General features: G+C 36.7%; 1 protein-coding gene across 9 annotated transcripts in view; it reads right to left on the reverse strand.

Annotated features, from left to right (window-relative positions):
• The window catches only part of Adgb (androglobin), a 169,142-nt gene that overhangs the window by 76,072 nt on the left and 70,406 nt on the right, over window positions 1-22,664 (reverse strand). For all 9 annotated transcript variants that reach the window (XM_071612936.1, XM_071612933.1, XM_071612934.1 and 6 more), the window contains 8 exons: window positions 18,039-18,168; window positions 11,138-11,171; window positions 10,232-10,418; window positions 9,700-9,763; window positions 8,024-8,126; window positions 5,530-5,671; window positions 4,046-4,160; window positions 1,686-1,853 (listed from right to left, as the gene is read on the reverse strand). In XM_071612936.1, coding sequence (XP_071469037.1) covers window positions 1,686-1,853; window positions 4,046-4,160; window positions 5,530-5,671; window positions 8,024-8,126; window positions 9,700-9,763; window positions 10,232-10,418; window positions 11,138-11,171; window positions 18,039-18,168 — 943 coding nt within the window. The remainder of the gene's footprint in view (window positions 1-1,685; window positions 1,854-4,045; window positions 4,161-5,529; window positions 5,672-8,023; window positions 8,127-9,699; window positions 9,764-10,231; window positions 10,419-11,137; window positions 11,172-18,038; window positions 18,169-22,664) is intronic.

A 22,664-nucleotide genomic window follows, 5' to 3' on the forward strand; every position in this document is an offset into this window, starting at 1 on the left:
TATTGAGCTAAGACCAATATGTAGTGCTTTTTGGATCTTAGCAAGCATTTCTTGTAATTATTCCTTGTAATTGTGCCCTAGGTAAATGATTCTCACCTAGGGGTGATTTGCTCCCAGGTAAGGTTGATGGGTAAAATATACTACACTGTAGAGGCAAATGCACATTTAAAATAAGAGCCCCACTCATTTTCTTGGGGTATTTATTTTAGAAAACATGATTCTAAGCTCTTTCTTTCTTTTTAAAAGGTAAATAAGCCTCTTTCAGCTTTGAATTCCAGAAATGTCTTTCTTAAGGACCTGGGAACCAGCTCTTTGAAATGTTGTCATCAAGGAAGATAACGCCCTCACCTTCCAGTTTCTTTGGGAGGGTAGGAGTCTGACTTCGGTGGGTACTATGCTTAAGTTACAAAACTGTCCCTTGTCTGAAATGTGGGGAAAACTCATTTTTCTTTTGCAAAAAGACAATTAACTAACACAAATGGACACCCCTGATGCTTAGGGAATTTAGGATGAACTATGTGTGACAAATGGGGCCATTGGGTCTTTTTACTTGAGACCTCCCTGTTGTTTGCCTCTAGAGTATGTATGGGGGACTGCGCCTACTTGACTACAGAAAAAGATGAGTTTTTTTGTCTTTGCAATCTCTTAGCTGATTGCCTGTGATGTTTATCATATCCTGTTTTCTTCAATAGAAAATGTTTTTTCTGTCTTTGTAAAAAGGTCTTCTAGGTTGGAGAGAAGATTTTGTTTTCAATTGTTTCTTCAATAACACCCCATATCTACTTGTATTTGAATAACGAATAACATGAATATTTTTTAGAAATATTTTTTGTTATAAGCCTGAACTAAATATGGTACATACTGTTTGTTTACATTAAATTCAAATTTAACTGCATGTTCTCTATTTTTTTTTGTTTACATGACAATAGATTATATTTTGTTATATGTGACAATAGAATGTATTTTGACATATCATACATACATGGAGTATAACTTCCCATTTTTATGATCATTTTCTGTCTGGAGACATTTTCTATTGTCACAATTGGATGCTACTGGCAACTAGAGGGTAGAGACTTGTGATGCTATTTCACATCTTGCAGTGCACAAGACAGCCCCATCACAAGAATTACCTAGCCTAACAAGTCAATAATGTCAAGGTTAAAAAATGCAGACATATGTCCACTTGACTGCTGGGCAGCTAGGGTGTACAGGTTCAAGTATGCTCTCAGTCTCCCTTGTCAAGAGGCCACCAGGAAACCCCTGCGCTTTACTCCTCCTGGCTGTTTGTGAAGCCAGAATGCTACTTAGCCCTGGCAGAGACACAGGTTCTACTTGAAAGAAAGTTAAAGTTCCCAAGGGCAACCACATATCAATAGGGAAACAGTTGGTGGGCAAGGGTCTTAGTCTCTCCACCCTTCTGAGGGACAACCTATGGTTTATAAGGATGATGGAGGCCCAGTAGTCCACTGCAGCAATAATCACGTTCTTTAACCAATTTCTTCCTCTTTCTCATTCTCTTCTTTTCACTCCCTCATTTCTTCTTTCTGAAATCTCTTCCCAAATAAATTACCTCCATCCAGAATATTTTCTCTGGTTCAGATTCTGGAGGTCACCTGAGATAATATATTGCATTTCAAATAGAAAGCCCCTCTTCAGGAACATCCCATCTTGGACAAGCTTACCCTGAAGTGCTGGACCATGAGCTCTTTGTCGTGGAGAGGCACAGGGTAATGAGCCGCTTGCAGATCCTTCAGAGCTGCAGATAATCTAACCTTGTCTCTGAAATTAGCAATCACATTTCCAACAGCTTTCATAATAAGCAGAGACTGTTCTGTGAATTGGTAGCTCTCCTATAAAAATGAAGAATATATAGGAGCCAACCTTGAGTTTATTGAAGTGTAATTAAGTTTACAAAAATTTGATTTCTGGGGGGAAAACAAATTTTAACTATGTGGTTGACCCAGCAGCTCTCTGTGGAGAACTTACTTGAACAAAGCCTTTTTACTAGACGCTGTAGTCTCAGTGGTACATACACAGGAGGGATACCTAGCTGACACTGGAGGTCAGGGAAGATTTCCACACAGTATTAACATCCAGACTTAGTTCAGAAGGATGGCAAGGAATTAGTTTGACAAAAACCAAGTGGAGTTTGAGGACTGAGGGGCACAGAAAATTGTTGGGAGAAAATCATAAAAACAAACAAAAAACCGAGAGGGTGAGCTAGCTCGGGCTGTTGGCTATCAACTCTGAGGAAACAAGAAGAGCAAGAGGGAGACAGAGGTTTCAGAAAGTAATTCATATTTTTAAAAATCTGAGAACTTCCTGAGGTGATGGAAGACTGTCTTGTGTGGTGTGTGGTGAGTAGTGGTGGTTGCCTGGCAGGTACTTGGAGGCGCAGGAACAGAGCAAGGCCAGAGGAGAACCATGAAGTCAGCTTTACCTCTTCCCAGGGTGCATCACAGTGCCACCATTGCATCTTGGTTGCCTGCAGAAATACTGTGGAATGGCTCAGCCCATGTTCCTGGACAGCACAGATGCCTCACTGGGGTGAGAAACTGATGCTATCTTAGTGAATTTGCCTCCCCATTACCTCTTCCAAGTCCCAGTCTTAAAAAGGCTCATTGAAGCAGTGATTCCCCTTAAGGGGAATTTATGGCCAAGACAATGTCTGGGTAAGTAGCAGCATTGAGAATGATGGACATTATTATCCAAAGTACATGTATGAAGACATGACTTGGTGTGAACGTAACTTTATATACAAACAGAGATGTGAAAAATCATTCTCTACATATGTAATAAGAATTGTAATGCATTCCACTGTCATGTATTTAAAAAATAAAATCAATTTTAAAAAGTAAAATCTGCGAGATTAAAAAAAGAGAGAGAGAGAGAGAGAATGACCACTCAGGACTCTGAGGAGCATGAGTCCCCCGACCCTGGGGTCAGTCTGTCCTTCTTTGTCTCTTCAGTAGGATCAAAGAGACATGAGTACTGGGCTTGAGTCCCAATAATCTTTACAAGACACAGAAATGGTACCTCCAAGGAAACAAGCTCACACACCAAAACAATTAAGTCCCTAGGGAGTTAAATCACCTGCAGGAAGATGAAAAACTAGATAAAACAGATCATCTGAAGCCAAATTATTCTAAAATGATAAGAATTTGAAATAAGCAGGATAAATATAGTCAAGGAAATAAGGGGCACATGCATATAAGATGGACTTGCTAAGCAAATGTTCCTTCTGTGCCTCAAAAAGACATGGTGTCGCTGAGATGGCACAGTGGAGAGAGGAGAGAGGGTGAGTGAGGCAAGGAAGCTGCCCTTGAGCTTCACTGTTGCTAGCAGAATTGTGGGCTGGCATACAGCCCCCCATCAGTACAAGGTTGTTCACTTGGAGTTGGGTCTCTTTTGTTTTGTTTTGGTTGTTAGGGAGGAGTTGTTAGAGGTGAGAAAGTACCAGGAATTATGCTATGGGGAGGGCCATATTCTAGGCTTCCCCCAAATGCACATAGGCAGAGAAAAGATCTACAGAAAAGAGAAGACTTCAGAAGAGGTGCTGGCCCTGCTGGCCATGTCAGAACAGAGAAGCAAGAGAAATCAAGAAGAGACCAAGAAAAAGTGGCAACAGAAACAAACTCCCATGAGCCCTTTGCCTTCTGAATCCCAGGGACATACCCATTTCTTAAGCCAAGGAAGGAATGAAAGGAGTTTCAAAAATTTAAACCATATCAAACAGGACTGTACTGATTGTTTATTCCACAAAGGAACAATGACATTATGAGACCTCCCTGAGAAGTCAACAGATGTGAAAAGGGACTCAACAGAGAAGAGGTCAGGGCAGTCACTGGAGGAAAATTAAATTATTTTATTTATATCAATACAGAATTTAGATTGTCCACTATACAAATTGCAGTTAGGCATTTCATAAAGAATATACCAAATAGTTTAAAAGGGCAAAAAGTAAATGAAAAATGGAGATAGAATTTCCTTCAAAATCTTTGAAGATAAAACACACACAGAATGCAGTTGCTAAGATATTTACCGGCTCAAAGTTGGGCAGCACCACATCTTCATCCCCAATGACGAAGGTCACCATGCTGCAGACATGTATGGAGTGTCCCACTGGGGAGTACACGGTGAAGAGCAGCATGTGTCTCCTAAAGGGAATGGGTTCTGTGAGGACCAGCTGCCTCCTCTGCTGTCATGTTTGCCTTTATTAGTTATTCAAGAACAACTTAAAACTAAAACTAGGATAAAGGTCTCTGAAGCGTTGAGTTTTACTATATATATATATATATATATATATATATATATAATTTTTTTTTTTTTTTACATAGATGGGATAAAGAACTTTGAATCTTCACTCAAAAAAAAAAAAACTCTTGACGATCATGGAATATATATTTGACTAATTACATAGGACAAAAATAGTTATGCCAAATGACAAACTTGAACATGCTGGGGATACATCCCACACATTCCACTCACATTATGAAAGACTAGCTTTGATTTTTTCCTAACAACAACAACAACAAATTATGTGCCTATAGGGTTTTGTCAATTTTACAGTCTTTTTCTAAAAAAAAAAAAAAATGCATCATTTTATGTAAGTTAATAGCATATCAGCTACCAGCTGCAATATTACTGAGAACAGGGGTATTCATGTTGATGGACGGGGCTTGTGGGAATGTGGCCACAAGAGAACTCTTACTAATTCTCTGTCCTTGCTTGTGTCAATGATTGAGTGTTCAAAGTAACTTGGGAGAATCTTTTCTCCTAGAGTTTTAGGGCAGAAGTGAGAAATAGTGAAGTTTTAAAATTCATCATTTTCTGCAAATCCTAAATGCTTGCCATATATTAGTTTAGCATTTTATTTCATTATGTAGGCTTTGCCTTTTGCACCAGAGCCATTGGTTTATATTGATCACATAGAATTAGCATAATTGATCATGGGGGGAAAATTAGGTGAAAATATTTCACATGAAGTATGAAGTAATACTCTGAATTTTATTTACCAAAATCAAGAAGCCATGCTCCTTATGTATTTTTTTTACAATGGAATGTGTGATACATTTAGTCACCTTTACCTTAATTAAAAATAACATCTAACAAAAAATAACCACAGTTGGAACTCCAGACTGGTAGGGAGAGATGCTCTTTCTCAACTATGTTTAAATGGAATTAAGGAACACACTAAGATTTATGAGAAAAAAAAATGGATTTCTTTATTAATTAATATTAGAAATCTCTGGTTTAAATGAGTCTGAGCAGTTTTCTTAACCAAATGAGTTCCCAAAATTATTGGCAATGATGAATTTTCCAAAAGAGTGTCCTGTGTATGATTGCTCTCAATTTATTCATTCATGGAATTATTTCTCTCAAGGATCTGAAGGGTAGATGTGTGCATTTTGAAATTGCTTGGGGTATAAATATCCTGGAGTTAGTTTGTATTGTTCACTTCTTTATGAATCAGAGGTTTAAAGGGCTTTCTAAGATTCAAGGTGGGGAAACCAAGTCAGTCCATACCCGACAGGCAAGCGCAACATTGCAGCTTTAGCAGCATACGTGTGGATCTTCAGAACAAGGCTGCGTGGCTTCAGAGACTTCCAAGAAATCGTCTCAGCTGTTAGGAGGCCTGGCTCTATGGGAGGGCTGTCCTTCATTAAGGCTATAGGAAAAGTGAAAATAAAATGAAATTTGGATGTAAATGTACAGTTGACCTTCACCACTATTGCTTTTTGGCCAGTAGCAATATAATAGTAATAACTCAGATATGAGAGATATTCTAAAAAATCTACTTCAAGTAAATAATTATTGGAAGGAACACTTAGTTGGAACCCTGATCCTCCTCCCTATTCTGTCTGCTTCCTCATTTTCATTGCCTCAGGTGAATAAGTACTGAGCGGGAATATTATGAAAAGATGATAGGCAGGTGTTTCATTGCAGTAGATCATCATTTTATTATCTTTATGGCAGTAATTATGATACCTTCCAAGATACAATGGTAATAAAAGGAAATACCTAACATCTGGGGGCAGTAAGGGATTTCTCAAAGATAGTGTCAAAGAAAATCAAAGTAGCCCGTTGTTCGTCTAAATTTGATTGTCAGTGTTTGAGTTTATGTTGAGATTGAAAGTAATTAACAAACTTAGCAAGTTTTCTTCTTAACACGATAAAGAATATGAACTAGTTTTCACCAATGGCTAAAGACAAAATACTTTTTGCCCTATATCCAGAAAACACTCAAGGCTACATTATGACCTGGAATGTTCTAGGACATGGTGACCTAAGATATATTGGTGAGTTAGACATATTATATCAGATCACTGAATTTTGGGAAGTTAATTATACAAATATTAACTGGTCACTTGCTGTTTGCTAGACCCTACTGGAATCACTGGCAACACCCTGGTGGAAAATAAAAGTCCTTGTCCTCAATGTTGGCAAGACAGTCAACAGTAAGCATTCAGTGCATAGCTATTGAACACCTGCAGCCCTAGGTGCTAATGAGTTCAAGATAAATACTTTAACATAACAGGATACAGAATTAAAGAATGATGCTTTTGTGTGTGCAATGTGCTGGCCTTGAAAGGAGTGGGTACAGCCCACCCACAGCAGGAAGGCAGCACACTGGAGTGCTGGGCATTGACTGTGGGAAGATAAAAGGCTCATTTCTGGGCTTATGTCTAATTTCCTCCATCTCTTCATTGAAGTCAGGAGCATGGCCATCAGCTGAAAACGAATGAAGGTAAGAGTATGAGTTGAAAATCTAAAAATAGAGATTTAAAGGGCTGAAATAGTCATCAAGAAATGCTGGCAGAATTTATAGCTCTTGTGGAGATTTGAGCTCCTCAAAGTGAAGCGGGGCTAGCCAGGGTTTTGTTTTTTGTTTCATCTTCTCCAATCATATTCAGTTACTCTGTTACAAGCACAGGATGGGAATTGAGTTAAGTTTAACCAATATTGGGATTATTATCAGGAAATCAAGACGAGAGAGGGTAAGAACAAGTGTGCTTGGGGTATGGGCAAAGCTATCATTATAGTGGGGGCCATAAAATTCATGTTGGAGGTGAGAGAGAAAAGGACACAAAGAGATTGATGGACAGAGAAGTGGTAGAGTACATGAATAGAAACCCTGGAAGGTCAAAAACTGTGGAGCTGGGAGTTCTAGAGAATGAATTTGAGAGTCAGGGGGCAGTGGTCATAGAGTGGATGCTTGAAAGGAACACAATTAAGATGACACACCACTGGTAAAGATAGTCTACAGTCTAATCATGAGTGTAAGAGGTTGTATTGGTCTATTTGATGCTGCTATAATAAAATATTCAAGGCTGGGTACTTTATAAAGTAAAGAGGATTATTTATCTCACAGTCTGTAGGCCTAAGAGCATGATACTGGATAGAGAAAGAATATGGAACCTGGCCATGTGCAGAAGGGTTCAGGTAGGGGGTTGGGGTGACAGGTGGACTCCATTCATAACAGCCCACTTTCATAAAAACTAATTCATTCCATGGGACTAATCCTTTCTGAGGGCAGCATCCCCAGAGACCTAGTCACTTCCCAATAGGCCCCACCTCTTAAAGGTTCCTCTACCCCAAATCACCACATTGGGGACCACACCTCTAGCATATGGACCTTTGGGGGATGGATGAACCACATGTGAACCATAGCAAAAGCCAACATGGAATGGAGGAAAGGATCCTTCAAATTTTCAGATAAAAGAAGAAAGGGTTCATGATTTTAATAGATGTTGAAAAAATAAAAAATAATGACAAGTAAAACAGGATGTGAACAGACAACTGTGACCAGGAGAGGAGCACATGGCAGGAGTGAGCAGTCCTCTGTGTCATGCAGAGAAAGCATCAGAGGAGGTGGCCTAGGTATTCCTGAATGACTTTTGAGAAATTCTAGGAAGAAAGGAAGCTCCTTCATCTATGCCTAAAAATATGATCAAGTGTTCTCTGACCAACTGCATGTGATCTGCACATTTGCACAATTGCTTCCCCAGAGCCCTCTTACCTCCAGATTCCCCCCAGCGTACCAGTGCAGAAAAGCAAACCAGTAGCTCAATAGGTTTTAGACTATCCACAAACAGATAATAGGATACACGTTCATCTGAGAACTGCAAGAAATCAGATGTCAATCATTGTACTTATTACCAATCCATTCATGCTATTATTTTCTACTTCTAATGATGATATATAGTATAATGTCTGCTGTTTGAAAGAAAGTTACTGCATTCTAAACATCATACTACTTTATGGGTTTAATAGTATGAAAAAATCCTACTGGGTAAATGCTGGAGATAGTCTGTAGTGGTTGGGTCTATAGGGACTCAGGGAGACAGTCCACCATATGAAAGAGAAGCAAAACTTTTTACTGGGGTAAAGAAAAAGGATCTTCTTATTCCAGAAATGCAAGGGCAAGGAGCTGAGAGCTCAGAGAATGAGTTGCTGATAGGTAGTGAGACCACAGAGTAACTTGACAGAAAATGGAAATGTCTAATGGGGATGTGTATAGGTAGTGTGCAGGGACATATGTGATTAAAATAAACAAAACCCCTCTTTTCCTTCTTTTCACAAAATATTCAGAAATGTACCCATTGCTTGCTAATGCCACCGACTGGGTTTTTAGTTTGGACATGCAATACAGTACTGAGTAAAACCAGAAGGTCCCTGGAAATGATGACATAAAAGCTACTTATGATCTCAGTGCCTATATGGCACTATATCCCTAATTATGGACAAAGATCCTAATCTTCCTTTCAGAGCAGGTAACCAGCTACAGAACACTTTTCAAAGAATGCTCAAAATGTTTTCCTCTGCCTGCTTACATTTTTTTTAATCTATTATGAGCAATTTGAAGTTCTTCTTATTTCCACTGCCTCTGCATACTGCTAATGGACTTGTGGGATTATCATCAGAAGCTGTATGGTTCTTGTATCAGTACAATTTAGTCCCTGAGGATACATTTCATAGTATCCTCCAAATTCCACTCAAAGTAGTGTTTGTTAATCAACTTATTAAACAATGCCTTAATTAGTTTTTATATAATTCCATGAAAGTCTTGCAGTAGCAAACAAAAACAGTCTTTCTAAAGTTGCTAACATCAAGTGAGGGGCAGGAAGGGTGCAGGGAAGGAACCAGGCAGCTGGGATGGTCAGAAGGTCACACCTGGGTAAGCACAGAGCTGACAGAAAGCATGAGGTCCTGCTACTGGACCTGATGTCATAGCCAGGGAAAGTCAAGGACACCTTTTCTGCTCTATAGGACTTCTAGACATTAGCTGGATGAAGAAAAGAAGGATGAAAGCAAAAAAATGCTAGAAAGTAAAGAACATGGGAAAATATCCCACCAAACCAGACATGGTAGGGACAATGTGCTTGTGGTTGAGCAATTACATACTCTTCACTAAATACCAATTAAAACCAAATATAAATTTATGCATCTCTTTCATTTATTCCCAAATCATTTTTTTCCTTATGTGAATTTGTATCATAATACATACCCAGATTTAACCACTACAACATGGCCACATGTGGATCACATTTAGGGACTTGAGCTTGTGGAGTCTTATTGTTTTGATAAGGGCTGAAAAGTTTAAAGATACTTGAGAAACTTGAATGTGTTTTTGCTAGTGAGATTCAACTAAAAACTTAGGGGTATAAAGTTAAAGGTAAGAGATGATATATTTACCTTAAATTCTGACTTTTGAAAGTTAATGCAATAAGAACTTGGCTTGTGAAATACATATATATTCCTGAAGAAAAATATTTAAAACAGGTTATTTTCATCACATGAAAAGACATGTACCACATGTTCAGGTTCTTAGACTCAAAATCAAATAATCAGAGATAGAACGTTTAAAAATTATAGAAAGAAATATTGAATCAGTTTCCCTAAATGGACAAAAATGATTCAGTGAAAAATTTATGTGTCTCTTAACAAACAAATCTTGAGGAGAAACTGAAACTTATCTAGGATGGGTTTTGTTATTAATGTACTGTGTGGATAGTCAAAACATCCATTTTTTCCTTTCAAAACTGTTCTTTGATAGGCCAACACCCAGCTAAATATGGCTTAACTCTTTAATGATAGCTAAGAATTAATAAACAATATAACTATTACATTAAGTACAAAAATAAATCCTAATGTATATTGGTATAATAATGCAGCTAAGGATTTATCCAACACAGTAGGGTCTGATGATTCCCATCTGAATACTTACTGAAAGCAAACACAGAAGTCTTCAAAATCTAACCATATTTCTTTAGAAACACCATTATTTATTGTTACAAGTTCTTCCTGTGATTTTTCCTGTATTTCTGTTATCTGGCTGACGGCATCCTTTTCCGTACCATCAATTTGATGGATGTCATTCAATCCAAGGTCTATTTGTTCATCTGTCCATTTTTCTTTGGGGAGGGGCAACATTTAATGAGATAATCATTTACATACAGACCTCAAGTTTATGGAGACATATCTCATACATGTAGGTGAATTTGAACCTAAATTCTATGCAGACTAGCATGTTCAGAAGTTTGAATCATTGATAAATTTGTGAACACATTCTTCAAAAATTGTGATGTTACAGCATCAGTTAGCTTATGTACTTAAAATATATTCACATAAGTAAGGAAGGCTCAGAAAACAGAAAGGAAAGTGAAAACTTGACAGATCTGTTGCCCCAAATGCATTTTAGTAAGCCATTTAAGAGTTCCCAGTGGCCCAGGATTTTGTGTCTCCTTGGGTATTGGTAAAGCATTGTCAAACAGCTCCTGTAGAATTCTTAAACCAACATTGTGTGTATCTACATGCCACATGACATCTTTCTGGATCTGCATCCTATTTGAGTCTTGCTTCAGCAGCTGAAGATGACACATGATGTCAGCACTTTGACCATGCTATGCACACATAGGAAGGCATGGGCTCTACGTGTCGATCCTCCTCAGATCCTTTTCATTTTTAATTTGAATTTAACATTAAATTAAACAAAAATATATCTCACTTTTCCTAGCCCAAAGCAGATTAGACTCAAAAAATCAGGGGAGATGCAGAAGCGCTGTGGAGGAGAGACCCCTGTGTGCTACAGTGTTTACTGGGGGAAAAAAAAAGCCATGAAAGATTAACTCACCTTTTCCAAGTCCAACTTGTGATAAAGTATTACCCTGTGAAATGAAAGGAACATATTAAGAAATGATTTTTAGTGCAACAAAACACTACAGCTATGCGAAGCATCAAAGCTCTTAAATTTTTTTAACATTTCTAGAAAACTGAACTAAAACCTATAGTTGATTTTTAATCTTAAAATTCAAAAGGTGTGAATGCAATTAAATCATCAGCTGAAGATTTAAGCTTCTGATATTAAACAGAATATATGAATTTATAAAATGATAAAAACTTATATAATAAGAGTTAAAACAATAATATCACTTGTCATGAGGTAACTTCCATAAATACAGAGAAACTGAGAGTATGAGTGTCAATTAGTGTATAGAACCCAGAAAGGCTGGTCTCACTTACAAAAATGGTTCCTGAATATTTTAATAGAGAAATCATTTTGAATTCATATGTACAACTCTGTTTTATTTGGAACACAACTAAAATAAATGTAGAAAAATGAAATGATGTAAATTTTTCTAGACTGACTATGGGTGGTATATAATAGTTTGGATGATATAAAGTGAATGGAAGAAATACAAGAGTAGAAATAACAAAATACTGAGTGCTAGTTTGAAGCACTTCTGTCTTTAGGACCCCAGAAACAATTAGCAGGTATTTGAAGAGGAGAGAATGAGAAATGAGCTAGAAACATGGAAATGGATTGATTTGACTGTATAAGGAGCTCCTCTTCTCTCTAATCCCTTCTGCCTAAACCAGACACTGGAAAGTTCCTCACGGAGAAATGAGAAATCTCTAGGTCTGAATTCACAGAAGTGTGGAAAGCAGGAGAGCTTAGTGTACAGAAACCAGAAGGTTTAAATGAAAGTTCACAAGCTGAGTGTTGAGACTTTTAAGTTCCTCTGTGCTGCTTAGCCTTGGGCTTTAACATGGATGGATATATCCCTGTGGTTCCCCTCAGATGGAGATCAGGGGACTCCATCAGATGGAGATCAGGAAACTGATCCAGCAGCAGAGACAAACATGGGGATTTTGACATTTGGAGCCAGCCTCTCCTCCAAATCAATCTCGCTCATCTCTAATTCTCCTAGGTTAAAACCACCAGTTGACAAGTTGAGCTGTGCCACATGCTGCTTCCAATCAGAAGATCCTAGCACCTTAAATTCCTTATGTATTCATGTGCAATAAGTATCCTGAGTTGAGTCAAGGTTCTTATACAAAAAAAAAAAATCATGAGTATGGGTGAGGAGATTGATAAAAACCAGAAACAGTCCATAGGGAGTATCATAATACGCTAGGGAGGTTTACAGTTTTGCTCCTCTAAATACTTTCCTTTGGAAAACAAGCCCTGGAGGATTCTTCTCAGTTTAGCATGCTTAGTTCTAGAGGACGAGTACATACACTAAGAGTAACTACAGGGAATGGAAAGCTTAAAAAGTGGATCCTGAGAAGATGACACTCAAGCCATTTTAACAAATATATTTCTTTTAAACATCAAGGTCTACCTTGGAACAAACACTTCAGTGACCAAAGATCTAATCTGGTCTACTGAGGGATACACTTTGCTAAAGAAGTAACTCAATAAGGCTTGTAAATGGAAATGTAGTCCCCAAGACACATTCTGTTTAAGGGGCAATAAATACAGATGAGTCAAGAACACAACAACAATAGGGGGCATTTAAAAAATAATGATATCAGAGATATCATAAAGAGAAGAGGATATTCATCTATCAAATAAGGAACTTTTACAGAAAGTAATAAAAAATAAAGAAGACTTCGTCAAAATTGAAAATAGGATAGTGAAGCAAATTCAATAGAAAGGTTATATCTAACAGGTTATATATGTAAAGGTTATATCTAAAGTGAATACAAAAGACGAAGAGACAAACTGTAAAACTTTGAGAAAAATCCAGAGGGAAACCCCCGGATCTTGGTGACCCTGAAGTAGAGGCAGCAATAGCAAAAATGAATGTCAAAACAAAAACAAACAAAACAAAATGTACATCAAAGGATGCAATCCACATAGTAAAAACGTAACCTACAGAGTGAGAAAAAGTACTCGCAAATCATATATATGATAAGTATCACAAAAAGAACTTAAGAAATTTTCCAAAGAATAACAGCAACAATGAAACCCCCCAAACAACCTTATCAAAAAATAGATAAAGGTGCTAGGCGCATGCCTGTAATCCCAGGGATTCAGGGGCGGAGGCAGGAAGATTGCAAGCTTGAGGCCAGCAACTTAACAAAAGCCTGTCTCAAAATAAAAAAACAGAAAAGAGCTGGAGATGTAGCTCAGTTGTGAAGGTCCCCTGGGTTCAATCTCTTGTGCTCCCCCACAAAAAATAGGCAAAGGACTTGAATACTCGTTTCTCCAAAGAAGATATACAAATGGCAAATAGCCCATGAAAAGATTTTCAAACTCATTACTCATCAGGGAAATGCAGATTAAAACCAAAATGAAACATCAACTCACCCCAAGGAGGATGGCTACCATGGAAAACAAAACAAAATAAAATAAAACCCACAGGAAATAACAAGAGTCGCCAAAAATGGAGAAACTGGAACACTTGGGACCCGCTGAAAGAACTGAAAGCAGAGTCTCAAAGAAAGGTGTATGTGACCATGTTATGGAGGCCTGGTCCATGACAGCCCAAAGGTGGAAGCCCCCCAAAAGTCTCTTGAGGGATGAATGCATATTTCGAATGTGGTGTATGAGTAATGGTTAATTTGAATTGTCAACTTGATTGGATTAAGAGATGCCCATGATTAAGAGAATTATGGATGTGTGGATGAGAGTGTGTCTAGGAATGATTGGCATGTGGGACAGCCAACTGAAATGGAGACCCTCCCTAAGTGTGGGCAGCACAGCCCAATAGGATGATGGCTTGGATGGAATAAAAGTTGGGAGAACAAGGAGGAAGCACCAAATTCAAGCTTGATTCTTCTTGAACTGGTTCTTGATTGCTGCTGCAACTGTCTGAGGATATCCGATTATCACTTCTTCACTCTTCCAAAGAGGACTCTGACAGTGATTCACCAGAAGTCTTTGGTCTCAGACTAGGGTATCACCATTGATCCCTATGGTTCTGAGGTTTCAGCCTCTTGGGCTACTGGTTCTTTCAGCTCTCCATCTGAAGACAGCCATTGAGGACTATCCAGCCTTTGGTCACGTAAACCAACCTAATAAGTCCCCTTTTTATAATTATACTTCCTGTTGATTCTGTTCCTCAAGAGAACCCTGACTAATACAGTATGCATATAATGGAATATTATTCAGCCTTTCAAGGAAAATAAACTCCTAACACCAATCACGAATGTGACATGATATTAGAGGAAATAAGCCAGTCACAAAAATGCAAATATTTTATGATTCCCCCTTTATGTGGTACATAAAGCAGGAAAGTGAATAGAGATAGAAAGCAGAGTAGCAGTTTTCAAGGATCTGGGAGAAGAGAAAAGGAGGTTGTTGCTTAGAGAGAAAGTTTAAGCCTTTAAAAATGAAAAGAGTTTTGCATATTGGTTATACAGCAATGTGAATATCTTCAATGCTACTGAACTGTACATTTGAAAAAGTTAAGATGACAAATGTTATGGGTATTTTAGCACAACTAAACATTTTTATTATGAATCTAAAGTAAAGGCAAATAGATGAAAAAGAAAGGGGAAAAATTCAAGCACATTAGTGAGTAAATTGAGAGGTGGTGAGAATAGTAGAAAATCAAGAAAGCACAGAAAATAAGAAGGAATTCTCAAGGAAATAATGTAAGAAAATTCTTCAGAACTGAAAAATCATAACTTCCCAAGGACCTCACAGAACACCCAAAAGAGATTCATGCCAAAAGAGATCCAGACCCAGGACAATCATTGTGAAATTATACTGTGCCAAGAAAGAAAAGATGATCCTGAAACTTTTCTAGAGTGGCGCAGCAAGTGGCACACACATTAAGAATCAGAATGTCACCTGTATTGTCAAGAGCAATGAGTAAAAGTAGAAGACAGGTACTAACACAACCTTCAGAATTATGAAGAAAATGACATCCAAACTGGAATTTCATATCCTGCCCAAATATCAACCAGGTGGGAAGGAAGAATATAGGTACCTTCAAGCATACAAGTGCTCATAATATTACTTCTCTTACTTCTTATTGTAGGAGGTATTGGAAGATGTACTGCACCAAAATTAGGGTACAAACTAAAAAAGAAGACATGGTCTTCCCAAATAAACCCATCAGAGGGAGACAGAAGGAAGTTTCAAGAGGACAGTTGTCAGTCATTAGTTTTGTATGAAAAGAAGAGATCAGAGGAATCCAGGAGATGATGTGTCCAAGATAAAAACTGACATTTATACAATAGCAGATGTGTTTTGTGGATTATAGTGATTAGAGGAATTTTATATTTTTTAGAGCATGGGAATAAGCTTAAGGGGTTTAATGTGCCACACAGTGACTGTGTAGTTAATAATAATGTATCAGATTATTAAGCATTGCTAAGAGAGTAGAATTTAAGTGTTCCCACAGCAAAACATATGTTAAGTATGTTGGTTACCTCAATTCAGCCATTCAGTAATATATACATATTTCAAAATATCATGTTGTACATGATAAATGTGCTATTTTGTCAATTAGAAATAGATTAAAAAGAAAAAGACAAAAAAAGAGTGAAAAGATTAGACAAAAACTTGGATAAAACATACCACAACACATATAATTTGTAAAGGGTAACTGTTTCTATTGCACCAAGAGCATCTATGAATTGGTAAAGAAAAACACCAAATCAACAAAATCATGGTATTTGCAGGTAAATGGGTGGCATTGAAGAAGATAATTCTAAGTGAAGTTAGCCAATCCCAAAAAAACAAATGCTGAATGTTTTCTCTGATACTGGGGTAGGGAGGGAGAGCATGGGAGGATTAGATGAATTCTAGATAGGGAAGAGGGGTGGGAGGGAAAAGGAGGGGCCAGGGGATTAGCAAGGGCAGTGGAATGTGGTAGACATCATTCTACAAAGCACATGTATGAAGACTTGAGTTGGGTGTCAACATACTTTATATACAAACAAAGATATGAAAAATCATGGTAAATATGTGTATTAAGAATTGTAATGCAAAAAACCCCACAAAGTACATGTATAAAAGCATGAATTGGTGTGAACATACTTTATATACAGAGATATGAAAAATTGTGCTTTTTATGTGTAATAAGAATTCTAATGCATTCCACTGCTGTCCTGTATTTAAAAAAAAATCAATAGAATATATATATATATATATATATATATATATATATATATATATATATATATATATATAAAGAAAATTTCGAATCAAGAGAAAAGACAAAGTAGGGTAAAGACAAAAGCAAGTACTTCACAGAATCACACACAGAAATGGCAGTCAACATTCAGGAAGATGTCAGCCACATTATCAGTTAAGTAGAAATTTAAAAGAAAATGATCTACTTTTCCTTGCCAATCTTCTTAACAAAAATTGAAAATAGAATTTGCCATCCTCTCTGTGAGGCTGTAAGAAAATATTCATGCATGCTGGCTGTGAATGCAGAATAATACCAAGCCGAGGGAGGATATTGACAATAACCATAATAAAATCTTATGAAATCTTATTTATTGATCAAACCATGTACTTCATCCATAGGAGCATTATTATGGTAAGAAAAGATAGGAAAGGACCAAACAGTGCATTTATAGAGGTTGGTAGAATAAAAACTATGGTTCATTCGCACAAGAAATACAGACATTTCTCAGGTATAGATTAAAATTATCATATTTAATTTTTAAAAAAATTTGGATAAAGAGAAGTTGTGGAATATTGTGTTCGTATGTGTGCATTTCTTTCCTTTCCTTTCCCTTTTTTTTTATCATGAAACTGGGATAGAAGCCCGGGTGATTTACTACCAAGCTATATTCTCAGTTTTGTTTTGTTTTTTCTTTTTTTTTTTTTTTGATACAGAGTCATGCTATGTGTACAAGGCTGTCTTTGAACTTGCAATCTTCCTGCCTCAGCCTCCCAAGTAGCTGGGATTACAAACGTGCACCACTGCACCTAGTTAATTTCTTTGCATTTACATAAAGAAATTCTAAAAGTTTCCTATGGAAGATTTAAGATGGAGAGATACATAGATAGAAGCAATGAATGCACTATTTTTATTTTGGAAAATGTGAATATATTACCTATTTTATACATAAAACACCCCTTTACACCAAGTAGATTGACAAATATCATACAGTACTGAATGATGGCCAGTAAGCAGAACAAAGAAAACTCTCATTTAGTGCTGATAGAAGCGGTATTTCTACACTCATACTGGAAAATTCCTTGGCATTTCATTATAAGATTAAGCAAGTGAATGTTCCATGATCAATTGATTATATTCCAGATTCGTCATAGTTTAGATCTGGAATGATTCCCAAAGGCTCATGTGTTAAAGGCTTGGTCCCCCAATGCAGCAGAAATCAGAGGTAGGAATATTGGGAAGTAATTGGATCATGTGGGCTCTGATCTCCTCCATAGATAAATCCACTGATGAGTTCATAATTGAATGAACTATGGGAGGTGGTGGAAACTGCAGGAGGTGGGGCCTATTTGGAGGAAGTAGGCCACTTGGGTGTGTTCTGGAAATACATATACACCCACGGCAAAATTAGAAAAGTATAGATTTGATTAATACCAGTGTCTGAATGACAGATAGGAAATGCCCCAGAGGAGACACACAGGGACTGATCAATATTCCATTTTCTCACCTAAGTCAGCGATAAATAAGAAATTTATTTTAATAGTATTTTTTATGCAGTTTAATGCCTAATACACATTCTTTATATGCATACTATGTTTCACAATTAATAAAAATATATCATACATGCTGGCTGTGAATGTAACTAAAGGTTAGGCCAAATACCTGGGAAATCATTCCTGTTATTTGATTCAATTCTGGCTGGCTGAGGCTTATACTTTCATCATTTTCCATGAGAGAAGGTAAACCAGATCCTGGAGTTACCCCTTTCTTAATAACAGATTGTACATAATGCCTAATGGGGAAAAACACAAAACTTCCATAACTTTAATCTCAAGATTTAAGTGACTATGGTTTTTCAACAAGAGAAAGTTTGGATATTCTTCATTTTATTGTTCTCCCATTTTTTACAACCTGGAATTTTTTAAAGCTTCATGTTAAACCATGACCTTTCTTCAATACTACTGAAGAAATATTCAAAATCAGTCAATGTATCAGTATATAAGTTCTCTAAAACACTATTTATATTAAAGTTATGGTAACCATCTGGATGTTGATGATCAAAACAGAAATCAGATATTTAGAATTGCTCTAATTAATTATGAGGGTAATGTTCATGAAACAGGGCCCAGAGGCATAAGTTTAATTACAAATGCTGAGCACTAAAGTTCATAACTGTGATATTTATGGTATCTATACAAGTATTTTTAGGAATTCCTTTTGAATAATTGATATTTCCCCAAATCACTATTGCCAGAGCTAGAATTTTACAGGCACAGTAAAAACACATGTGTCATATTATATATATTTAGACATGTTCAAAAAATAATTAACTTTGACATGTATAGAAGTTATAAACTATAAATTATATTCCCAGCATGTCTGGCAAAACTAAATAACTACAAGCTCAAGTTTCACTTGTTGACTTGTTACCTGGAACTAAACTTCTCTGATTTACACAGATGGGCCACTAGAGTGCAGCACAAGCATATTTAAAAGACTCCCATTTTTCCATAGGCCAGAATGGGCAAACCTGGCCTGTTGCTACAGACACAGCCTTCCAAGGAAAGCAAGTTGTTACAGGGGCCACTTTGAAGGGCTTCCCAAGAAAGGGCTTGCTCTTATGTTGTTCTGGGATCTCTGACTGTACCACAAGGCAGGACTAAGGACACTGCCTTTCATATAGGATGTGATGCTGTTCACATTTTTGCACTGGAGTCTGCCAGATAGCAAGGACATGCAGATGAATTCATCAGAGATCCAAGCAGGGAGTAGATGAGTTGAATCCAATCAAGCCACGAAGTCACCTGTTTCAGGTATTAGAATTTCCATCCACCTTAATCACATAATAAAGCTGAATGAAAGTAAAAGAAAATCAGGTAAGGGGATTGGGTTAGGAAATCAACTCATTTATGGTTCCCGAGGGCCCAGAGAGTCTTCAAAGCTGGGTATAATATGAATTGTGAGAAAAAAATTTTCCTGCTGGGCTGCAGCTGCAGTTCTGATAGCCAGCTAGTCTCTGATTAGCACTCACACCCAGTCAGATGAAAGATAACCCAAAATTTACTCGGACGACAAAATCATACTCTTAGTAGAGGGGAGAGCTAATTTCAGGTGTTAACTTGACTGGATTAAGGAACGCCTCGCTAACTGGTTACTCATGGTGTGTCTGTGAGGGTGTTTTGGAGGAGACTGGCAGGTGCATCAGTGGGCTGAATGGGAATGATCAGCCTTCAGTGTGGGTTGCACCACCCATCAGCTGTGGGCCTTGATAGAACAGAACAGCATAGAAAAGGAAATTCATTCCTTACCTCCTGGAACTGGGACACCCTCTTTTCACATCCTTGGAGATCAGATCTCCATGTTCTCTGGCCTTTGGGCTCCAGGACTTGCACCAGCAGTTCCTCAGCCTCTGACCTCAGATGCAGTGTTACAACACTGGCTTCCAGCTCTGAGGCCTTTGGACTTGGATAGCCACACTGTGGCCTCCCTGGTTCTCTAGCTTACAGATAACCTGGGGGACTTCTCAGTTTCCACAGATGTGTGATCCTACTCCCCCAACAAATCCCCTCACACCTATCTATCACCTATCTGTCATCTATTTACCCATCCCATTGATTCTGTCTCTCAGGAGAATCCTGACAATACAGTGAGTAAATTTTAATTAACTTTTAATAAAATTAATTAGAAAAATTGTGAAGCATAAACATTTTTTTATATTGTTTAAAAAAATCCACGTGTATGCTAGAGATTGATGGTTTGCATCTCCTCAAATTCAAATGTTAAAGCCTAATTTCCAGTAATGGTATTTTGAGGTGGAGATTTGGGAGGCCATCAGGTTATAAGAGTGGAGTCTTCATGAGTTGATTAGTGGCCTTTCAAAAAAAGACCATAGAAAGGTATATTTTGGCCCTTCCACAACATGAGATTGCAGAGAAAAAAATGTCATCCATGATACAGGAAACACCACACTAGACACCAGCTCTACTGGCACCTAATCTTGGACTTCCAGCCTCCAGAACTGTGAGAAATAAATTTCTGTTGCTCATAAGTTACCCATTCTAAGATATTTGTGTTATAGCAGCAGAAACAAACTAAGACACTGTATGTGGTATTTTGTAATAAATAAATGTATTTAGCATGGTACATAATCTAATAAGTTAGGCTTTTAAATGTATGGCTTAGTATTTAATTTTACCTATATGATTAAGTTAAAAGTCAAATGAAAATTTTGGTTTATAAACATTAATGATCTATAGGAAAAATTAAGTGTCTATGAATACTTCAGTTTGGTTATATGACTTTTTTGTGATGATTTAAATACTTGCCAAGATTTTTTTTTCCTACAAGTTTTGGGTTTTAAAGTCCTCAAAAAGAAAATTATATATACATATATACGTGTGTGTGTGTGTGTACACAAACATATATATGTAAGTTTTAAATAAAATTTAAAATGTTTAAATAAATTTAATGTATTTAAAATGTTCATAGAAATTGATTTACTTATAACAAAAGTTTGAGTAAAACTAGATTTACAAATTTGTAATAGTAACAAATTTTTAAAACCAATGAAGAAATTTTTTTTTTCTGTTTATTAACCTCTCCCTCATGGCTTCTCACTACTAACTGCTAATATTTGTCTACCCATACTGTGTAGGAGTCCCTACCCATGCACCTTAGCATTCAATCATAAATTCATAAAACTAATAGAACCTTGAAGGTAAAAGTTGTAATGAGCATTTCTAGTATTCTGAAATTTATAAATAGAAGCTATAGAAATGTAAATTAACTGGGTATGATGCAAAGTGTCCCTAAAAGTAGTCTGTTAGTATAACTAACAGACTCTTTTCCCTTCTCAATTTATAATCCCATCAGGGATTATAGTATAGCCAAGAAAAGGCTAATGCTCCATCTGATGGCATTAGATGTGTGTCCATTATATCTTAAGATATCAGCTGGCCAACCATTTTTATTAAAGAGTGGAAAATACATTTTTTTTAAAGTGCCCACATAATATATACTTGCTGAAAAACTTCAACATTGTCACGGTTGTATCATCACCATTCAAAGGAAGGGATTGAGTGTCAGCAGCACCCCAAAAGCTCTCCTAGAGTACCTTCCAGGTAGGGTGAATATTCCATACCACAACTGCCACCACAACTTCTAAAACTTGTATCATTCTGGAAATTTTTCTTTTCTTAATGCATATTAAAAGAATAATTGCAAACAAACCATATAGTTTTACACCAGATTTCTTTGGTCTATTTTTTTTCTTTCAAGATTCATTCTCTGTTGCTTTGTGTAGCAGTGTTGCTTTCATTTTATGTCTCTATATTATTGCACTAGGTTTATCCATGGATTGATTGATGTGTCTAGTTGTGGTGTTCATTATATTTTTATTGCTTGGTGTTTTCAGGAATTACTGAATCTTGACTTTAATTTTATACTTCTGGGGTTCTTTTGACCAGTCTTATTATTTCCAAATATTTATCCTTTATTTCTGAGGGTACTCTCTGTACTTCTTGATATGTACTAAACACTGCACTGGGCGTTTTCAACTTGTAGTGTGTGTCTTTTCCTGTACTTGTTATATTCTCTCATCACCACCCCCACCATTTTCTCCATGCTTCAGTCTGAGTATTATCTCTGACCTATTTTTCATTTTGCTAATTCTCTTTCAGGCTGCATATAGCTTGCTATTTAACATACCTATTGAGTTCTTAATTTAGCTTATTATATTTTGGGGGTCTAGAGCTTTTATTTTTTAAAAAAATAATTTTACATACATTTTATATTTTTGCAGTTCTGTTGAGGGATAATTGAAGTATGATTAGATTAACAAACTCACATATTGTTCACAACAAATAAGCCTTCTTTTCACATAAACTATAGTTTCCTTGCTAGTAAATCACTATGCACTTCAACACTATTTTGACATTTCTGATAGGAAGGCTCACCCAGCCTTTCTCATGTTTTATGCCAGCCTGTTCAAAGCAGTAAATTTTACTCAATTTAAAATTTATCTTAAAATGAGTATAGATTACCATAAATAGAAAGCACAAACATTCCTCTCCTATAATCACTGTATTGATACAAATTTAGTATGTTTGTCATCAAAGCATTATTTTCTATGAAATAAAATTTACTGAAAAGATTGAAATACTTTATTACGTTAGAACAATTAAATTCAATTGACCTTTCTGTTAGGATGAAGAAAATTTTATATAACTGTATTATATAAATAAGCCAGCTTTTCTTTATTTTAATCAATAAATAGAAATACAGGTAGAG

Source organism: Marmota flaviventris, chromosome 6 (genome assembly GCF_047511675.1).
Source record: "Marmota flaviventris isolate mMarFla1 chromosome 6, mMarFla1.hap1, whole genome shotgun sequence".
In the NCBI taxonomy this organism is placed as follows: domain Eukaryota; kingdom Metazoa; phylum Chordata; class Mammalia; order Rodentia; family Sciuridae; genus Marmota; species Marmota flaviventris.